Source organism: Musa acuminata, chromosome BXJ2-10 (genome assembly GCF_036884655.1).
Source record: "Musa acuminata AAA Group cultivar baxijiao chromosome BXJ2-10, Cavendish_Baxijiao_AAA, whole genome shotgun sequence".
Taxonomy (NCBI): domain Eukaryota; kingdom Viridiplantae; phylum Streptophyta; class Magnoliopsida; order Zingiberales; family Musaceae; genus Musa; species Musa acuminata.
The window spans coordinates 22,316,215-22,338,735 of record NC_088347.1 but is presented as its reverse complement, the minus strand read 5'-3'; the positions used below and the strand labels follow the sequence as shown (position 1 = coordinate 22,338,735).

At 38.2% G+C, this 22,521-nt stretch overlaps 3 protein-coding genes across 4 annotated transcripts; all 3 read right to left on the bottom strand.

Annotated features, from left to right (window-relative positions):
- Positions 1-376: 376 nt before the first annotated feature.
- Positions 377-3,905, bottom strand: LOC135625980 (putative disease resistance protein RGA3). Its single transcript, XM_065131158.1, has 2 exons — positions 605-3,905; positions 377-515 (listed from the first exon to the last, which is right to left on the bottom strand). The coding sequence occupies exon 1, from the start codon at positions 3,844-3,846 to the stop codon at positions 622-624; it is 3,225 nt and encodes a 1,074-aa protein (XP_064987230.1). The 5' UTR covers positions 3,847-3,905; the 3' UTR covers positions 377-515; positions 605-621.
- Positions 3,906-9,678: 5,773 nt separating this feature from the next.
- Positions 9,679-13,265, bottom strand: LOC135624500 (putative disease resistance protein RGA3). Its single transcript, XM_065128180.1, has 2 exons — positions 9,959-13,265; positions 9,679-9,869 (listed from the first exon to the last, which is right to left on the bottom strand). Exon 1 carries the CDS (start codon positions 13,195-13,197, stop codon positions 11,302-11,304), a length of 1,896 nt encoding a protein of 631 aa, XP_064984252.1. The 5' UTR covers positions 13,198-13,265; the 3' UTR covers positions 9,679-9,869; positions 9,959-11,301.
- A 4,003-nt stretch (positions 13,266-17,268) lies between these two features.
- On the bottom strand, positions 17,269-21,545 carry LOC135625849 (disease resistance protein RPP8-like). 2 transcript variants are annotated; one of them, XR_010492166.1, is made up of 3 exons: positions 18,167-21,545; positions 17,734-18,067; positions 17,269-17,610 (listed from the first exon to the last, which is right to left on the bottom strand). XR_010492166.1 is itself a non-coding variant. In XM_065130953.1 (2 exons), exon 1 carries the CDS (start codon positions 21,471-21,473, stop codon positions 18,183-18,185), a length of 3,291 nt encoding a protein of 1,096 aa, XP_064987025.1. In that variant the 5' UTR covers positions 21,474-21,545; the 3' UTR covers positions 17,269-18,067; positions 18,167-18,182. The 2 variants fall into 2 exon arrangements, 1 of the variants encoding a protein (XP_064987025.1); XM_065130953.1 differs by having other exon boundaries at positions 17,269-18,067.
- Between the last annotated feature and the right edge of the window lie 976 nt (positions 21,546-22,521).

The window sequence follows — 22,521 nt, the reverse complement described above, 5'->3', positions numbered from 1 at the left end:
AGTGGCTTCTGAATTCATTATGGCCTGGTAGACTATGAATGAGGTGGTGTGTAACGCTTCCAATCCAGCGGATAGTACAATGTTATAATTATGTTGATTTTGAATGCAAGGAAAGAATCAAAATAAAGTAGATTTGATAATTATCACACAATCTAATTCATGATAAATCAACCCATAGGATACACAATAGATTTAACAACTTCCTAAGAATTATCAATATTTCAATCCAAATAACATAGAAAATAATCTAAACATACAGTGATCTTAATAGATTAATTATATAATTTAATCGATAACCGATCCATCATGTTTCAACCGCACACTCAGAAAAATTTAAAGATAATCTGATATAAGCAACCCACAGTCCAATAAACACCGTGATTCATATGTTAATCAAAACTTATCATAAATAAATAATAAAAAGATGAAACCATTAAATCCCGGCATCAAATACCTTTATTCGCAAAATATTATATAAAGGAAGCATAAACTGGCGCAGAGACCTTTCATTGACCCTGCAAAGAAATCAACATAAGAATTAAGAGAATATATACACACACATATATAGCTAAGTTATTGGATAGAACCAAGAAAAATGACTTACAAGGAAGACCAATGCCCTTATTCTGGAGGTACATTTGTGTCATACTTATATGGATCCTTGATGTATCGCATGTATTCTTTGGAAAAAGTTTGAAATTTGACATCTGGAATTCGTTGGATGATGTTCCAATGCTCGTTGCCCTCGAGACAGCTCCTTAGCAGCACTATGTTGCAGTGCACTTCAAGTTTGCGGAAGCTCCATTGTGCAGAATTAGGGCGCTGTTGATCAATTAAGCGGGATAACCACGGGGGAAGCTGATCCATATGTTCCGGACATATCAGGACCAGGTGCTGCAGCTTGTCGAGATTATCCACGTACTCTAGATTGGGGCAATCCGCCACCTTCAGATACTTCATGGCAACGTTGGATATTCTGCTCAACATCTTATTGTCTCTGACGAGCAGCTTGTAACTCAAGCGGAGATTTGTGACTTGTCTCAAGTTGTGAGCTCTCCGAATGTGCAATTCCTTCAAGTTGGTAGCGTAGGATAGGCCTTCCGGAAGAGCTCTCAGTTTGGGACAGTTATGGAGAGCACACATCGTTAGATTGGGAAATAGCTTCAGGTGTGTTCTGTGACCACCTTCCTCCACCCCGCATAGTGACCATTCTTCCCAGTTGGGCATGCCGTTGATCTCCAAATACTCAAGTTTGGGAAATGCACAAGTTCCTGGGAAACTGTGGCCGAGAAACTCAGGCCCAATGGCCATGACCGCTTTGGCTCCTATGATCTTAAGAGATTTCAGCAGGGGCAGCATGCCCAGAGGAGGGAGCTCTGTGCATGATGGGAACACCAAAAGATACAAGTATTGCAGGTTAGGGAGTGATTCGCCCAGGGAGGACGACATCATCCAGTTTGGGAATTGTCGACCCGGGAATTGTTTGATGAAAAGAGTTCGCAGGCTTGAAGGAGGAGAGAGTTCATTACATATCTTCTCGGCTCTCATCTGGATTTGCTCCTCCTTTCTCAATGTTGTTGCTCTTCTATCGTCACCACTATCAGTGGCATCTCCATCTTCCCCATCTTCTGGTGGCATCCAACTTAAAATTAGTTCCCTAAGAGAACGTTTCTCCGCTAGTGCCGAAGCTGCCGTCACTGCCCTCTCTAGCCTGTATATGCTCAGATATCTTAGCTTGGAAAGATGTTGTAGCTCCTCTAATCGGCACCCGGTCTCGTCCACCTCGTTAGTCGGATTGTCATGACCGATCACAAATCCTTCGAGTCTGTTAATGTTTATCAATTTTCCAATTCCCTTGGGTACATGAGTTAAAGGAGTGTCTTCAACACGGAGACTCCTTAGATTGTATAGCCTCGTGATGGTCATGGGAAGCTTGTACAAGTGTTTACATTCTGAGATATTCAAAGTTTGAAGGTTTACAAGGCACCCTATTGATTCTGGTATCTCATGAATCTTTGTTCCATCAAGATCTAAGTATCTTAGGTGCAATAGATCTCCGATGCAATTTGGAATTCTCTCGACTGATGTGTTACAAAGATCCAATACTCGTAAATTTGGTAACCCTTCGAGCACATTATCCTCAATTGTGATGGTTAAGTGGGAGTCTCTGATCACTAAAGTTCTCAAATATTTCTTTTCTATGATGTGATCCGACAGTACTAATTTTATTCCCATGTTAGATATCAACAACCGACGAATCTTCGCGTTGGCTTTTATATCTAATCTTTGACCAACTGTAATCGAAAGTCCTTCTTCTTTTATCAAGTATGTAGCGAGTGCTCGTAAATGATCATGCATGCGAAAAACACTCCTGTTTATAAACGATGGATCCAGTTGTAGAAGATTCCTCGAAACTAGTTCCCAATAGTACTCCTCGGCTACATCTTCCATCAGCCTACCTCCTGCTTCTACAATAAGGCCTTCTGCTACCCAAAATCGAATAATATCTTTGTAATGATTAAACTTCCAAATGAAGAACGAGCAATAAAGAAAGCATTGTTTCAGATGAGATGGTAGATCCTCATAGCTCAAGTGCAAAGCCCTTGGAACTTCTTCGTCGATCTGACGGTTCGTACTCCATGCGTCATTCTCGAGGACTTGTTCCCACTCCGCTGTGCTTCTGTCCTTGGAAATTAGAACCCCTGCAATAGCTTTGATAGCAAGAGGAAGTCCATCACATTTTCTAACAATTTTCCTACCAACTTCCTCCAACGTACGCATGTCATCCTCCCCCCCAGCTTCGAATACCGTCTTCCCAAGCAGAATCCACCCGCTGTTCTCATCCATTTTCTCGGCTTGGCGCGTATAGGTGGCTTTCATCCCTTTTAACACTATTTCGTTTCGAGTGGTAACAAAGATCGTGCTGCTACCTGCTCCTTTACTTAGTGGTTTCCTCAGGAAATGAGTCCATACATTTGGACTCCACACGTCGTCCAACACGAGAAATATATTTTTAGTAAGGAGCGAGGCAAGTTTGGGCTCCAATTCTGCTCTGCTGTCTTCCTCAAAAGATTCTGCTTTGGTTTCATCTCCGGCAGACCGAATTAACTTTCTGAGTAACTTGATCTCCGAATAATCCTTTGAGATATACAACCACTTTTGGATAGGAAAGTTTGCTTTGATCCTTCCATCATTATATATTTTACTTGCCAGAGTTGTTTTCCCGATTCCACCCATTCCAACAATCCCAAAAACACGACACTTTTGTTCGGTGTTCTCCAACATGTGATTGATTAGATCGTCGGCAACTTCTTCGATTTGTTCCCCCACAATGTCCTCCTCAACTTCCAAGGGAGACGTCTCACGTACAGTTGGTTTTTCGGGTTGGGGTTGGTGACTACCAGAAGACTGTAGATTACTAAGGATGGAGGTGTCCTCAGCTATTTGTTTCAGTCTACCATTAATGGCTTCGATTTCACCCGCAATCTCATGGCGGTATTTGGTACACCGAAAGCAAGAAGAAACAAAGCTGAAAGGGAAGCTTACCCTCGAAGCCGAAGCTGATCCCCCAGCCTCCAACAGTTTGCCACCGTCCATCATGCACAGATCGATGATGTCGTCGGCATCGTACATGATGTCTTTCAGCTTCCTCACCCAGGCCTCGATGCCGGGATCCCCACTGCTTTTCCGCTCTGCACTTTCGAGGTAACATTTGATCATCTCCAGCTTCTCCTGCAGCGTCTTGATCTCCTTCTTCACGCCCAGCACTTTGCATATCTCTCCCTCAACAAAGCCCGTCACTTGTTCAATGTATCTTGAAACAAATGAATCCAGGACCATTGCCATCTCTCAAACAAGGGAAATCTCTCCGCACTCTCGGAAACAAGACTCGGATGTTTCGCACGGGGAAGTGATCGTTCCTTGAACACACACACATACATATATAGAGTGTACAACACCATTAGCGTGCATCATAATAAATAGCAATTAGCTGTCTGAGATGTTGACTCACCAGAGCCAATAATCCACGGCTTCATTGATGAGCATTGAAGAGGTTGATGTGAAAGAATTTTCTTTTTTTATAAAAATAATAATAAGATGACGTTGATAAGCTACCACCGTATGGTTGACTTAATGTTCACAGTCATTGATTGATAATAATAAAAAATTCTCCTCGTAATCGTTCCAAAAAAAAATAAAACAATGCCTTCAGGTATATTATTACGAAAAGCTTGTTCCGAGTCCCGATCAAGATAGAAATTTTTGGATATTCATAAACTTAATCTTGATTTCTTAGGAAGATTGGGATATAAAGTATAGAAAATAATTATTGAACTTTTTTCAAGAATAATCGACTTTCACTCACACGAATCATAAGCAATGACAAATATGTCATTTACAAATTACTCAAGTATAAAATATAAAAAAACCCTTAAAAAATTATACGAGTGTATCCTCTTTTTTTTTTTTTTAGTAAGATCGGCTTGATATTACTATACATAATAATTTTATGATATGACAAATGGTTAATTTGTTTAACTTATATATATATATATATATATATATAATTAATTCCACATGATTTCTGGTAGGTCTTAGGTACCAGCAACACACTGCTAAAATCAAATAGCATGCGTCTAGATGACATTGACTCGTCTTTTTTTTTTCTTTTTCTTTTACTTTTGTTCAACATGACATCTTACTGTAATTATGATATTTTACAAAAATATTTTATCACGAAAAGTCATTACTAATTGATATTTATCTGAAGGTGGTTTTCTATTGAAAAATTATTGGATGTATTTTTTTATAAATATTAATTGTATTTTCCTTTTCAAATTATTTATTTAATTTTTGAACTTGTTCATTAAATTGGTTCGAATTAGTTAACCAATTTAACGAATCGGTTTGGGTCAATGAATTCATCATCTCTATCTCTAATCCATCTCCATCTCTGTCTCTCTTCCTATTATAAACAACTACAATGACACATTATTATAATTAATTAATAGTTCTCGTTTCCACCTTCCACCTCTTCTCTTTCTCATCATCCAAATTATTATGGTCAAGCGGGGCAACGAGGGGGACAATCAACTGTCCGCAACTGTTCTTCTTTGCGTCCATAACTGTCCACGACAGCTACTCTCCTATAGGGAAATTTAATAGGAATAAATAGCAAAACTATATAGTGTCAGGAGTTCTTTCACACTGGAACCCTGCTCTACTACAGTGAGCTACAAGTGAAAAGAACTAAAGCCAAGTTCAAGGGTTGGGCGCTAAAACAAACAGTGAGTTGGGGAGTTATGTACCCTACGTTAATAAAGGACAGAGGCAGAATTGAGTTATGAATTGTGCATTGGATCAGCAATAAATAGTGAGTTGAGTAATGGAACAATCAAGGACGAATGAGCCAGCTGTTGCACCAGTCGTTCTTAAAGTTAAGTTGGTAAGGAGTAAAAAGAAAGAGATACTATAAGATAGTTTATATTTGAAAAAAGCTTGAAAGTCAACATTAGCACCTCACCCGAACACCATAAGCTAACGGGCATCGACGAAAGAACTGAACAGAACAAGAATATGCAATGGGAAGAAAGTATAGTTAAAATCTAAAGTCTCTTAGATAGTTGAGTAGCCTATGGTTAAGGTAGAAAGAAGGGAGTTTCGCTTAGATTCAATGATTTCTTTCAAGTTTGTCCTTTGACCTTAGTTTCAGAGTGGAGTGAGGTGTTGTTACTTTCCTCCATTATATTAGGTGCATACTCTTTGATTACTTTACTGGCCTAACTGTGCCTATCTGAGTTAGTAACGCTGCTAGTGCTAAGAAAAAAAGCTATGAGTCAGCAGAACAAGCAACTAAAAATACTGCTAGTACTTAAAAAGAAGCAGTGAGTCCGCAGAACAAGCAAGGCAGCTTGGCTAGTTCCCTAAAGAAGCAATGAATCCGTAGAACAAGCAAGGGAAATATGCCGACATTCTTCTATAAGTCTATAAGCAACAGAGAACTGTGCCGACATTCAAACATGCAACAGATTACTTCTGTATATAAGCAAGGGCGATTGGGTGCCTCTGTTCTTTTGCCGACATTCAAACAAAGCAAAGGTGTTCCTCTCACAAGCAGTAATATGTTTTAGAGCTCAGAGCCTATAGTCATGACTGTTTTGTCACTCTAACTTTATATTATATGCTACTTATTTCTTTCATCTTAAAGCTACAGGCGCAAAGGAGGGAAAGGTTTAGCTGGGCCCTAAGGACAGACGGAAAAGAAAAAGAATAGGAACAAGTAAGGGGAACAAGCGAGTTCTTCGCCGTTGTGCGAACGGAGTTGAGTTCTGTATGCTAACGTGTAATTGTTTAGGGCATAGCCTAAGAAGAAAGAAATTAAGCAAGCAACAAGGGATACCTTATGGAGGTACCTTGGTGCATAATGGGAAGTGTGGGAGCTTAAAGTATTCCAGGTTCGTAAATGATTGGCTTAGGGAGTGTGATACCATTTAGCCTAGGAGTCTCCAATTTGTTACCGGTAAGATCTTATACAGTTAAGAATTGATTCATAGATAGTTATTATATTTTAAGTAATTATAGTCATGTTCTACCTAATTGGCCCATGATTTAAAAGTTACGAGGATAGTTCCTATGCCTAATTTGATCATTGGTGACATAATGGGAGTAAGGTAATTATTACTATGTCTTATAAAAAGGATCATAGTTCATGAAGTAAGGTAGTATGCATTTAGGAATATCTTGTAAATATTCTTAATCTTATCTCTTATTTAATACTACTTTAATTTTTTTGATTGAAAGTATTCTCTTTAACTACATCATAGTATTATGTTTTTATTTCCTTGCTCCTCCGTCCCTAACATATATGGTATTTGAGTTAAGTTTCAATCTGAATTTGGCATTATGACTTTTAAAAATAATTTATATCCTTTCATAAGATTACTTAGATTGATGATTCATTGAGAGAGAAACTATAATCTCTCAAATGCGTCTTCTATGACATGCATCATTAAGTCCATAGTAGTCCTATCTATTTATATGCGAAAGCAAAGAATCTATGATAAATTATTAAGAGAATTCCTCCCATCAGAGGCATCCCGTAAATAAATCTAATATAATATAAATTTATTTTCTATTAATCATTATTGATCATCAAAATCTAATTGATTTTATTATATATCTTATCTAATTATAAAGGGTCATATAATCTAACAAATTCATCTCGAGAACGAAGTTAAGGGTTGTTGTAACCCAACACCACAATAACCAAAGAGAGTGGCTTTTGAATTCATTATTGGCCCGATAGACGATTGTTAGAACCATTGCAGATTCTAACCTTAGGGTTGATCTTTTTAGGGGATCGGCCTCCTTGGAACTCTATAGGAGTTCCTCCCTCCAAGTTGCTACTCAAATGCCGCAGAAAAGATTCATATATTGCTCAACAAAAGAGGATGAATACATGGCTATTTATAGAGCTTCTAAACCCTAACTCCTAATAGGACTTCTACTCAAGACTGCTACTTCTAACTAACTCCTAATATGACTCCTACTCAAGACTCCTATTCCTTTGCAACTCCTAATTCTTCTTTAAGAAACAACCTCCTAACCCTAGTCGGCCTCTTCATCTCTTTAATAGGGGTCAGGTTAAGTAGGTTTTACATGAATTCTCCTCTCTATTAGGACTCTCCTAGCTAGAGTCTTAACAATGATAAAGGAGGTAGTGTGTGTAAGGCTTCCAATCCGATAGAAATTTAGGAATAGTATAATGTCATTTCTTATAAGAATAAGTGATCAAAGCTAGAATAAATAAATTCCATAATTGTTATATAATCTAATTCATAATAAATCAGCACATACAACATTCAATAGATTTAAGAACTTTAAAAGAATTCACAATATTTCAATCCAAATAATCCCTTTATCTAGAGAGGCCAACTGCCCACCCTCCTATAAGTGGATGGGTCCAACTAGGCCCAAACCCAATGGTACTATTGACACCTATTCAATAACCCCAAGCTCTCCCTTTAAGGATGTTGAATCTCGAAAACCAAATGATAGTATTTATGATCTGATCTGCATTTTGAGTGATGTTGGAAGCTTCGATCAGGAAGAGACAATTAAAGCAAAAAGAATCATATTGAGTCAGAATAGAACATGTTAGAAGATTGGATGTTGAGCCGGAGGATCGGTCGATGTATCAGCAAAAGGCTTCGGACCTTGGGTTCGGGCATTGGGCCAAGAAGAGCGAAAATTATATCAAGAAAATCGGAGTTACGGAGGTCAACTGGTCGATTGGGCAATAGGTCGTAAGAGATGATGATGCGCCGAAGAATCGGATAAGGCGTCGATGAACCAATGACATGTCGGATAACATTTGGTTTAGCTTTGTAATAATTGTGTAGATCGAAATAGGTTTTATGTGTAATTGAGTTAGAATTAGGCCAAGTCAATTAGGGGCCAATTGGATCAAGTTTGGGTTGTGTTGGGCCATGTAAAAGGCCCAAACAATGACCCAACAGGTGGAATCGTCGATGGCACAATAGTCGAGACTGTGTGTGTCAGGTGGTGGTACCTCCAGACTAGGCAATGTTATCGCCCAATGATAGGGTGTCAAGCGGTGGTACTACATAGTATTAGTGCTGTCAGCAATAATACCACCCAGCACTGGCGATGGTACCGCCAGTACCCAAAAGACCCGAGAAAAGACTAGTTTTGGCTCCAAATTTGAATCCATTTGGAGCCTATAAATACCCCTCTCATCCCTGGTTAACAAATACAAGTATAGAGAACTTAAAAGTGGGAAAACGCTGTAGCAATCACTTTGAGAAATCTCCTCCTCTAGTTCTAAAGTTAAGAATTCGATTTTGGGAGGAGTAAGTGCTCGTAAAATGTTATCTCCTAAACCTTTGAAAAGGAGAAGAGAGGTGTAAAAGGGTAGTTGATTTTCATGCTTGAAAGAAGATTAGTAATGAAAGCTAATGGCCTCAACTGAAGAGGAATCAGGAGTGGATGTAAGTCATGACGATCGAACCACTATAAAAATCTGATTTACATTTTTATTTTGTTCTTTACATATTTACTTCCACCACTATAAAAGGCTTACAAGTGTTCCAAAGGGTAACTAAGAGCAGCCAAATCATATTAATTTCTGGTTTTGAATGAACGAATATATATATATATATATATATATATATCCCGAATACGTTTACATGAGAAGGAAAAATATTAATGCATCAAACGAGGTCATGGAATGCATTCCATGCCATGTACTGAGAAAGAAGGTGATCATCTGTCGGTACGAGAACGAAGTTGAGGATTGCTGCAACCCAACACCACAATGACCAAAGAGAGTAGCTTCTGAATTCATTATTGACCTGTTAGATGATGTGGTGTGTCTAACGCTTCCAATCCAGCGAAAAGTCAGGAATAATATAAAGTTATAATTCTGTAGATTTTGAATGCAAGGGCAGAATCAAAATAAAGTAGATTTCATAATTATCACATAATCTAATTCATGATACATCAACCCATAGGATACACAATAGATTTAATAACTCCATAAGAATTCTCAATATTTCAATCCAAATAACATAGAAAATGATATAAACATACAGTGATCTTAATATATTAATCATATAATTTAATCAATAACCGATCCATCATGTTTCAACCGCACACTCAGAAAAACTTAAAGATAATCTGATATAAGCAACCCACAGTCCAATAAACACCGTGATTCATATGTTAATCAAAACTTATCATAAATAAATAATAAAAGATGAAACCATTAAATCCCTGCATCAAATACCTTTATTCGCAAAATATTATATAAAGGAAGCATAAACTGGCGCAGAGACCTTTCATTGACCCTGCAAAGAAATCAACATAAGAATTAAGAGAATATATACACACACATATATAGCTAAGTTATTGGATAGAACCAAGAAAAATGACTTACAAGGAAGACCAATGCCCTTATTCTGGAGGTACATTTGTGTCATACTTATATGGATCCTTGATGTATCGCATGTATTCTTCGGAATCAGTTTGAAATTTGACATCTGGAATCCGTCGGATGATGTTCCAATGCTCGTTTCCCTCGAGACAGCTCCTTAGCAGCACTATGTTGCAGTGCACTTCAAGTTTGCGGAAGCCCCATTGTGCAGAATTAGGGCGCTGTTGATCAATTAAGCGGGATAACCACTGGGGAAGCTGATCCATATGTTCCGGACATATCAGGACCCCGTGCTGCAACTTGTCGAGATTATCCACGCACTCTAGATTGGGGCAATCCTCCACCTCCAGATACTTCATGGCAACGTCGGATATTCTGTTCAGCATCTTGTTATCTGTGACAGACAGCTTGTAACTCAAGCGGAGCTTTGTTACTTCTCTCAAGTTGTGAGCTCCCCAAATGTGCAATTCCTTCAAGTTGGTAGCGTGGGATAGGCCTTCTGGAAGAGCTCTCAGTTTGGGACAGTCTACGAGACAACATTCCTTTAGATTGGGAAACAGCTTCAGGTGTGTTCTGTGACCACCTTCCTCCACACCGCATAGTGACCATTCTTCCCAGTTGGGCATGTCGTTGATCTCCAAATACTCAAGTTTGGGAAATGCACAAGTTCCCGGGAAACTGTGGCCGAGAAACTCAGGCCCAATGGTCATGACCGCTTTGGCTCCTATGATCTTAAGATATTTCAGCAGGGGCAGCATGCCCAGAGGAGGGAACTCTGTGCATGATGGGAACACCAAAAGCTCCAATTGGACCAGGTTAGGGAATGATTTGCCCAGGGAGGATGACATGATCCAATTTGGGAATTGTCGACCCGGGAATTGTCCGATGACAAGAGTTCGTAAGTTTGAAGGAGGAGAGAGTTCATTACATATCTTCTCGGCTCTCATCTGGATTTGCTCCTCCTTTCTCCGGTTTGCTCTTCTATCCTCACCACTATCGGTGGCATCTCCATCTTCCCCATCTACTGGTGGCATCCAACTTAAAATTAGTTCCCTAAGAGAACGTTTCTCCGCTAGTGCCGAAGCTGCCGTCACTGCCCTCTCTAGCCTGTATATGCTCAGATATCTTAGCTTGGAAAGATGTTGTAGCTCCTCTAATCCACACCCGACCTCGTCCACCTCGTTCGTCGAATTGTCGTGACCGATTACAAATCCTTCGAGTCTGTTAATATTTATCAATTTTTCGATTCCCTTCGGTACGTGAGTTAGAGGAGTGTCTTTAATAACGAAACTTCTTAAATTGTATAGCCTCGTGATGGTCATGGGAAGCCTATGTAAGTGTTTACATCATGAGATATTCAAAGTTTGAAGGTTTACAAGGCATCCTATTGATTCCGGTATCTCATGAATCTTTGTTCTGTCAAGATCTAGGTATCTTAGGTGCAATAGATCTCCGATGCAATTTGGAATTCTTTCGATTGATGTATCGCAAAGATCCAATACTCGTAAATTTGGTAACCCTTCGAGTACGTTATCCTCAATTGTGATGGTTGGGAGGGAGTCTCTGATCACTAAAGTTCTCAAACATTTCTCTTCTAAGATGTGATCCGACAGTACTAGTTTTATTCCCATGTTAGATATCAACAACCGACGAATCTTAGCGTTGGCTTTTATATTTAATCTCTGACCAACTGTAATCGAAAGTCCTTCTTCTTTCATCAAGTGTGTAGCGAGCGCTCGTAAATGGTCATGCATACAAAACACACTCCTGTTTACAAACGATGGATCCAGTTGTAGAAGATTCCTCGAAACTAGTTCCCGATAGTACTCCTCGGCTACATCTTCCATCAGCCTACCTCCTGCTTCTACAATAAGGCCTTCTGCTACCCAAAACCGAATAATATCATTGTAATGATAAAACTCGGACATGAAGAACGAGCAATAAAGAAAGCATTGTTTCAGATGAGATGGTAGATCCTCATAGCTCAAGTGCAAAGCTCTTGGAACTTCTTCGTCGATCTGCCGGTTCGTACTCCATGCGTCATTCTCGAGGACTTGTTCCCACTCCGCTGTGCTTCTGTCCTTGGAAATTAGAACCCCTGCAATAGCTTTGATAGCAAGAGGAAGTCCATCACATTTTCTAACAATTTTCCTACCTACTTCCTCCAACCGACGCATGTCATCCTCCTCCCCAGCTGCGAATACAGTCTTCCCAAGCAACATCCACCCGCTGTTATCATCCATTTTCTCAGCTTGGTGCATATAGCTGGCTTTCATACCTCTTAACACTGTTTCGTTTCGAGTGGTAACTAAGATCGTGCTGCTACCTGCTCCTTTACTTAGTGGTTTCCTCAGGAAATCAGTCCATACATTTGGACTCCACACGTCGTCCAACACGAGAAATAAATTTTTAGTAAGAAGCGAGGCAAGTTTGGGCTCCAATTCTGCTCTGCTTTCTCCCTCAAAAGATTTTGCTTTGGTTTCATCTCCTGAACACCGAATTAACTCTCTGAGTAACTTGATCTCCAAATAATCCTTTGAGATATACAACCACTTTTGGATAGGAAAGTTTGCTTTGATCCTTTCATCATTGATTATTTTACCTGCCAGAGTGGACTTTCCGATTCCGCCCATTCCAACAATCCCAAAAACACGACACTTTTGTTCGGTGTTCTCCAACATACGATTGATTAGATCGTCGGCAGCTTCTTCGATTTGTTCCCCCACAATGTCCTCCTCTAGTACCAAGGGAGACGTCTCAAGTGCAGTTGGTTTTTCGGGTTGGGGTTGGTGACTACCAGAAGACTGTAGATTACTAAGGATGGAGGTATCCTCAGCTATTTGTTTCAGTCTACCATTAATGGCTTCGATTTTACCCGCAATCTCATGGCGGTGTTTGGTACACCGAAAGCAAGAAGAAACAAAGCTGAAAGCGAAGCTTACCCCCGAAGCCGATGCTGATCCCCCAGCCTCCAACAGTTTGCCACCGTCCATCATGCACAGATCGATGATGTCGTCGGCATCGTACATGATGTCTTTCAGCTTCCTCACCCAGGCCTCGATGCCGGGATCCCCACGGCTTTTCCGCTCTGCACTTTCGAGGTAACATTTGATCATCTCCAGCTTCTCCTTCAGCGTCTTGATCTCCTTCTTCACGCCCAGCACTTTGCATATCTCTCCCTCAACAAAGCTCGTCACTTGTTCAATGTATCTTGAAACAAATGAATCCAGGACCATTGCCATCTCTCAAACAAGGGAAATATCTCCGCACTCTCGGAAACAAGACTCGATGTTTCGCACGGGGAAGTAGTGGTTCCTTGAACACACACGCACATACATATATAGAGTATACAATACCATTAGCATGCATCATAATAAATAGCAATTAGCTGGCTGAGATGTTGACTCACCAGAGCCAATAATTCACGGCGTCATCGATGAGCATTGAAGAGGGCGATGTGAAAGAATTTTCTTCTTTTATAAAAATAATAATAAGATGACTTAATGTTCACAGTAATTGATTGATAATAAAAAAAAATTCTCCTCATAATCGTTCCGAAAATAAAAATAAAACAATGCCTTCAGGTATATTACGAAAAGCTTGCTCCGAGTCCCGATCAAGATAGGATTTTTTTGGATATTCATAAACTTAATCTTGATTTCTTAGGGAGATTAGAATATGAAGTATAGAAAATAATTAATGAGTTTTTTTCAAGAATAATAGACTTTCACTCACAGGAATCATAAGCATGATTAATTCGGTTTTACAAAAGTGATATTTTAACAAGAGTGATGTTTTACAAAAATATTTTATCAAGAAAAGTCATTACTAATTGATATTTATTGGAAGGTGGTTTTCTATTGAAAAATTATCGGACGTATTTTTTTTATAAATATCAATTGTATTTTCCTATTCAAATTAATTTTTTAATTTTTGAACTTGTTCATTAAACTGGTTCGAATTAGTTAACCAATTTAACTAATCGGTTTGGGTCAATGAATTCATCAACTCTATCCCTTTTCTCCTCGTCTCGGTCTCCATCTCGGTCTCTTTTCTTATTATAAACAACTACAATGACATATTTTTAATTAATAGTTCTCGTCTCTACCTTTCACCTCTTCTCTGCCACATCATCCAAATTATTATGATGGAGGGGGATAATCATGCTATGTTACTATATTTAAATAGCTATTATAATAGATCTAACATCATGTTATTAGAACATGCTATTACACTAGATCTAACATCATGTTATAATTTTATCTGAGTATGAAGGACAATCCTAGTAATAAATAATATTTTATCATGTAAAAGTCAACTGTCAACCACAGTGATATAATATGATGTTACCTTGCAATGTTGGATTACAATAATATAATCTTTTACTTTACCTTATGGATGACAGCCAAAATAATAAATTTTATTAGTCAATAAAATGCATGAAATTTATGCAACATGCATTTTCAGAAAAAGACTATGCGATTATTTTATTAGTTATATTAATTATACAAAATTTACAATACTTAATACTCAAGTACACACAACTTCATATGCAAATTAACGAAGGGTAATCTTATATAAGTTTATCATAGCATGATATCATCAAAATATTATAAACTAATTAATCATGGCTCTTTTCAACGTGCAACGCCTACCTGAGGTAATTAATTATTTGTTTGATTAGGATGCATTACAAACACATAAATTCTTTGATCAGAAGGTCATATCCGGTACATCGAATACTTGGCTTGATTCGAATATATAACGCATAAGGAATACTTAGGGCATGTTTGTGTAAGCAGATTTGTTGACTATTCTATCATGCCAACACACTGAAACTAGAAATCTATTGTTGACTAGATCTACACTCGTTCATCTGGATGAGTGTAGATAATTTTGATGGAGGAGCCTTGCTCCTAAACCCATTTTGTGGGCAGGTGTCATATGCCTTGTGACAAAGAGACCATATAAGGATCATTCAACATTGTTGCATAAGACTGCTAGCATTAAATGTGCTTCATGTCCCAATACTGGTAAACCATATTCAAATGACTTCTTTAGTTCCCTAATATCGTTCAAAGTCAAATTTTTTTAATTAAATTTTTTTTGCATCAACTATCCTGAACCTTCTATTTTTCACAAATATGATGATTGTCACATTTTTCAACAAAATTATGCTCATACGAATTTTCTTATACCATAACATTATGACAAGTAAAAAAAAAACGATGCTTCACAAATCATGTGAAACTTCAACTTTAGCAAATTTGATGACTATCATTTTTTTTTTTGAACGAAAGAATGTTCATATTACCTATCTTGTACAACAATATTGTGCTAAATTGAAATTGTTTGATTTTTAAATGATACGTCTAAATTTTTACTAACAGTACAATGACATATATACTTATATTCTCAACGCTCCTCGAAGCAGCCATTGGCTCAACCTAGCAAATGAATGTTGATCAGGGATATATATATATATATATATATATATATATATATATATATATATATATATATATATATATATATATATATATATATATATATTTAAAATACAAACAACAAATAACTCTTCATCGTAAGATAAAACTAAACAACCACCTTTTAATGTAACTTTGAAATATTTGGAATCAAGTTATTGAATATCTCACTTTCATAGTTCAGTAAAATTATGAAATATATATATATATTTAAAATACAAACAACAAACTAAGTCTTCGTCTTAAGTCCCACATGAAATATAAAGCTAAACAACTACCTTTTATTGTAACGTTGAGAAACTTGGAATCAAGTTATTGAATGTCTCACTTTCATAGTTTTGTAAGATTATGAATTTGAATCTTAGTTTCATCATTTATTTTTTTTAAAAAAAATTAAATACAGACAACAAATTAAGTCTTCATCTTAAGCCCCACATGATAGCTGATGTTAGACTCATCCGAACCAATAATCATAGCCATAGATCGATATGGATTGATGGGTCTAATACACTCGTGACATAAAATAATTTTAAAGAAAAAAAATCACAAAGATAAAACTAAACTATCCTTTGATGTAACTTTGAAAAACTTAGAATTAAGTTATTAAATATATCACTTTAATAGTTTACTATAAGATTATGAATTTGATTTCTAGCTTCATCATTTATTTTTTAAAAAATATTAAATATAAATAATAAATAAAATTTCATCTTTAGGCCCACATCAGAAGATGTGAGTATTAACTTTTATATGCGAATGATTCGACATGAGCAGATGTTATCGTTCATCCGAATCAATAATTCATAGCCATAGATCGGTATGGATTAATGGGTCCAATACACCCACGTTATTTTCATCATTTATATTTTAAAAAATTATATATATTAAATATAAATAATAAATAAATCTTCGTCTCGAGGCCCACATGATAGATGATGTGAGTGTCAGCTTCTATATATGAATGATTCAACATGGTTTTATGATAGGTTTGACTACGAGAAACGAACCACTACAAGTCGAGTAACATCTATCTAATTGACACTCACTAGCAACTATCGGCACCCTTTTGTTGACTAATCTTGCACAGGCCATCGCATGACCAAGTATCGGCAATAGAGCTCCCTGAACACGCTGGATGAGTATGAAAAATCTACCAGGGAGTCGAGTAACATCTATCTAATTGACACTCACTCGCAACTATCACAGCATCCTTTTGTTGACTATTTTTACACAGGCCATCGCATGACGAAGTCTCCCTGAACAAGCTAGCTGAGTTAGAAAAATCTACCAGGGAGTCGATTCAAAAAATCCGTGAAACAACTGTGTATAACCAGTGGCTCAGCGTGGAGGTTGGAGGAATACGCATGACGAAATATTGGAAACAGCTAGTGAAACTTGACATCCTGCCGATGAATCCACAGAATCTGGGAGAGGAGTACAAAATTGTGCTGCTGAAGTATATAGCATGCGTCTCCTATGGCACTACTAAGTTTATTGAGTGTAGGTTATCGAACATCCATATGAACTATGCCCCCGCAATCAACAGTTATGTTGATTAAAATAAGATTTTTTAAAGAAAATATTCATTTTTTTCTGTGATTTCTGTGATTCTGGTTAAGGTTTTCTTTTTTTCCTTCTAATATACCATAATGACCTTTTAGATCACCTTTACACAACTGAGGAGAAGGAAGTGAGACCAAAACCTGCGTGTCAGCCGCGATTAAAAGAAAATTAATAATACCAACCCAATAAATAGAGTGTTGTTACACAATGGACACAAACTCGTACAAGCAGTACTCATTCTCTCGAACCTGTCAACAACAGTCGTAAGAGGCGACGATGCAAAGCTTCCAATAAAAAATATTATTCTGATCAAATATAACAAGGAACAATCTGAACACACATCAAACTAGAGGTCATGCAACATACAATGTAGCTCCATCTTCTGTATACACACGGGCTCTCTCGCACCGTACTGCTAAAGTCTTCATGCATGCAAATAACTCCCCATATATGACCGGGAGGCTCCACAAAGATGGAAGAACAGAAAGTGAAGAATGCTGTGAAGTTGCAGCCACAATGACCAATTAGATGTCTTTTGGATTCCTTTTTTGCCTCGAAGAGGATGCAGCCTTCACGTTGAAGGAGAACCTAGCTTTGGATTCAGCCCTTTATAACATGCCAAAGGAAGCATTTGAAGAAGAGAAACATCGACAACTTTATGTAGTAATAAAACCTAAAAATATAAGCAGCTAAAAGCAACCAACAAGAGAAAAGGGAAGAATAATGTACTTGCGATGAGGCACGAAAATTTGTCCGTAGATTCTTGTCAATCATCTCCCTGTGCCATCTCCGTATATGGATCAGTGACAACATCTTCATGCTGAGCTACTGCCTATGGACAACGCCTTCATACTATTTACATGACCACATCATTTGTTCTAAATTCTTTTGGAAAGATAAATTATTGCGTAGGTGCAAATACACAAGTAAGTAACGTAGAAGGAAACAAACAAGCATACAGTCTTGATAGTAGGACAACATCATCGAATCCCTGCTCCAAATAGCTTCTTTATTCACAATAAATCTATAAGTAGAATAACCGGGCAGAGGCCTTTTATTGATCCTGTACGAAAGGAGAAAGTCAACGTACATGAAAACAAATACACATATATGTATATACAGTCATGGGATAGATAGAAAAGAAAAAGGAAAATGAACTTACCGGAATGACGAATTCATCATACTTTTGCATCGTACATGGGTGGATGCTTGCTATATCGAATATACTTTTTCCTGGAATAGGTTTGAATTATGACATCTGGAATCTGTTGAATGTTATGCCAATTCTCGTTGCCCTTGAGACAGCTCTTCAGCAGCACCTTGTTGCATTGCAGTTCCAGTTTTCTGAAGCTCCACTGAGTGGAAGGAATGCTTTGGCGCTGCTGAATTAGGGTTGATAGCCACTGCGGAAGTTGCTTCATTTGTCGTGGACATATCAGGACCAGCTGTTGCAACCTGTCGAGATTCTCCACGTACTCCAGATTCGGACAATCTTCCACCTTCAGATACTTCATGGAAAGGTCGGATATTCTATTCAGCATCGTGTTATCTTTGACCTCGAGCTTGTAATTCAAGCGGAGGTTTGTGATTTCTCTCAAGTCTTGAGTTCTCTCGAGATACAATTCCTTCAAATTGGTAGCATGGGATAGGCCTTCTGGTAGAGCTCTCAGTTTGGGACAGTCTATCATCTTGAATGTCTTTAGATTAGGAAAGAGCTTGAGGTGCGGTCCCTGACCATTTTCTTCCATCCCCCATACTGACCATTCTTCCCAGTTGGGCATTTCGTGAAACTCCAGATATTTCAATTTTGGAAATGCGGAAGCTCCAGGGAACTTGCGGCCCAGAAACTCAGGCCCAATGGTTTTGATGGCTTCACCGCCGGTGATGTCAAGATGTTTTAGCAGGGGCAACATGCCTAGTGGAGGCAGTTCCGTGCATGATTTGAGGTACTCAAATCTCAAATATGCCAGATCAGGGATGGCTTTGTCTAGTGAGGTTGACATCAACCAACCTGGGAGTCGCCGACCGGGGAATCGTTGAATGGTAAGATCTTGCAGGCTGGATGGGGGAGAGAGTTTATCGCATACCTTCTCAACTGTCTGGAACTGCTCCTCAGTCCATGTCACTCCTCGGCCCTCATCCTTATCTCTGTTATCCTCGTCATTTCCTTCCTCTTTTTCCTCATCTTTCTCACAGTTGCTGTCACCATCTTCTTCCAAATCATCGCCATCTTCTTTTGGAGGCATCCAACATAAAGTCAGCTCTTTAAGAAAAATTTTATCCATAAGTACTGAGTCTTCTGTTACTGCCCTCTCCAGCCTGTATATTCTCAAACATCTGAGCTTGGAAAGAGCTTGCAGCTCCTCCAAGTCACACCCCTCCTCGTGCAACTCGTTCCTTGGGTTGCTATGGCCGACCACAAATCCTTCAAGATGATTAAGATCCATCAGTTTTTCGATTCCCTTGGGTACATGAGTCAGAGGAACATATTCAATATGAAGACACCGTAGATTGTGCAGCTTAGTGATCGACTTAGGAAGTCTGTGCAAATATTTGCAGTTATAGAGGTTCAGAGTTTGGAGATTTGCAAGGCGCCCTATAGATTCTGGTATCTCATAAATATTTGTCCAATCCAAATTTATATATCGCAGTTGCAATAGATCTCCGATACAATCTGGAAGTGTCTTGATCGATGTATAAGATAGATCCAACACTCGAAGATGTGGTAACATTCTGAGTACATTATCCTCGATTATCTTGGTTCGAGGGGAATCATGGAGAATTAAGGTTCTTAAACACTTTTCTTCCATAATTTGATCTGGCAGTACCAATTTTTTCCCCATTTTAGACACTGACAACCGACGGATCTTTGCATTGGCTCTAACATCTAATCTTTGACCATGTCTAATTAGTTTTCCTTCGTCCTTCATCAAACATGCACCGAGAGATCGTAAATGGTCATGCATAGAGAAGTTTTTCTGGCCTAAGGTACCTGCGTCCACTTGTAGAAGATTCCTCCAAATTAATTCATGGTAATATTCCTCGGCTATATCTTCCAACAGCCTATTTCCTTGTTGTGCGATAAGGCCTTCAGCTACCCAAAACCGAATGATTTCCTTGTAATACATATCACTTTTCTGGGGGTGCAAAGAACAATACAGAAAACATTGTTTCAGATGAGATGGTAAATCCACATAGCTCAAATTCAAAGCCGCTGGTACTTTATCGTCAATCTGCTTCATATTCCATACATCACTTTCGAGGACTTCTTCCCACTTCCCTATGCTCTTATCCTTACGATCAAGAACACCTGCGATAGCTTTGATAGAAAGGGGAAGACCATCACATTTTCTAACAATTTTCATGCCTACTTCTTTCAACCTACGCTCGTCATCCTCGTCCCCTTTTCGAAACACCAAATTTCGAAGCAACATCCAGCCACTATTAACATCCATTTTCTCAACCGAGTGGGTATGGCAGGGTCTCATGCCTTTTAACAGTGTATTTTTCCTCGTGGTGACTAAGATCGTGCTGCTACCTGCTGCTTTGCTTAGTGGTTTCCTGAGGAAATCGTTCCATATTTTTTTACTCCATACATCATCCAACACGAGAAATAATTTTTTGGTGAGGAGAGAGGCAAGTTTGATTTCCAATTCTGATTTGCTTTGTCCCTCGAAAGATTCTTGTTTGGCTTCACCTCCTTCAGATTTATTAGCTGCGCACCGAATTAACTCTCCGAGTAACTTCGTCTCCGAATAATACTTAGAGATATACAACCATTTCTGAATGGGAAAATTGACTCTGATCCTTTCATCATTGACTATTTTACGTGCCAGAGTGGACTTCCCGATTCCGCCCATTCCAACAATCCCAAAAATACGACATTTGTGTTTGGTGTCCTCTAGCATGGCATTGATTAGAGTATCGGCATCTACTTCGATTTGTCCCCCTACGATGTCCTCCTCGACTTCCAAGGAAGTCGTCTCAAGTAGAGTTGGTTTTTCGGGTTGGGGTTGGTGACTACCAGAAGACTGTAGATTACTAAGGATGGAGGCTTCCTCAGCTATTTGTTTCAGTCTACCATTAATGGCTTCGATATTACCCGCAATCTCATGGCGTTGTTTGGTACACCGAAAGCAAGAAGAAACAAAGCTGAAAACGAAGCTTACCCCCGAAGCCGATGCTGATCCCCGAGCCTCCAACAGTTTGCCACCTTCCATCATGCACAGATCGATGATGTCGTCGGCATCGTACATGATGTCTTTCAGCTTCCTCACCCAGGCCTCGATGCCGGGATCCCCACGGCTTTTCCGCTCTGCACTTTCGAGGTAACATTTGATCATCTCCAGCTTCTCCTGCAGCGTCTTGATCTCCTTCTTTACGCCCAGCACTTTGCATATCTCTCCCTCAACAAAGCCCGTCATTTGTTCAATGCATCTTGAAACAAATGAATCCAGGATCATTGCCATCTCTCAAACAATGGAAATCTCTCCGCACTCTCGGAAACAAGACTCGGATGTTTCGCACGGGGAAGTGGTGATTTCTTGAACACACACGCACATACATATATAGAGCATACAACACCATTAGCATGCATCATAATAAATAGCAATTAGCTGGCTGAGATGTTGACTCACCAGAGCCGATAATTCACGGCGTCATCGATGAGCATTGAAGAGGGCGACGTGAAAGAGTTTTCTTTTTTTATAAAAATAATAATAAGATGACTTAATGTTCACAGTCATTGATTGATAATAAAAAAAAATTCTCCTCATAATCAATCGTTCCAAAAATAAAAAAATAAAACAACGCCTTCAGGTATATTACAAAAAGCTTGCTCCGAGTCCCGATCAAGATAGGATTTTTTGGATATTCATAAAATTAATCTTGATTTCTTAGGGAGATTGGGATATACAGTATAGAAAATAATTATTGAACTTTTTTTAAAGAATAATCGACTTTCACTCACATGAATCATAAGCATGATTTATTCGATTTTGTAGTTATTAAAAAATTAACCTTTTTTTATTCAGTGAAAATGTTTTATTTGTAATTTAAATTTCACAGATGAGGCCATGGATGATATTAATTTGATAGCTTTCGTTAACATCTCCATAGATTAGAAAAAGGGTACAGATGATACGATTTATTAGGTCATGCAGTTCACATACATTGTCACATGGAATAAAATAGTTTTTTTCACATTTTAAAGTTAGTTAGATAATCTTAGATTATTGGATCACTCAATTCAACTTAATTTAGTTAGATTTTTATTTAATTATAATTATATTTGAGAAATCTCAACAAACTAAAATAACATGATATTCAAATACTATGTCACATTGAACGAATCCCACCTATAAGGTGCTTAATTTTTAAAAGTATTTATTTTGTAGATCAAAACCTTTGCATATTCCTTTAAAAGTTCAAAATCCATTTCAAACTCTAATTCATGTTGTTATACTTTGAAAACTCAGATGTATTATATTTTCATATAATTCTTTGACTTAAGACAAA

Coding starts and splice junctions, on each gene's coding strand:
- LOC135625849 (XM_065130953.1), bottom strand. CDS start 21,473: ATGGCAATGATCCTGGATTCATTTGTTTCAAGATGCATTGAACAAATG.
- LOC135624500 (XM_065128180.1), bottom strand. CDS start 13,197: ATGGCAATGGTCCTGGATTCATTTGTTTCAAGATACATTGAACAAGTG.
- LOC135625980 (XM_065131158.1), bottom strand. CDS start 3,846: ATGGCAATGGTCCTGGATTCATTTGTTTCAAGATACATTGAACAAGTG.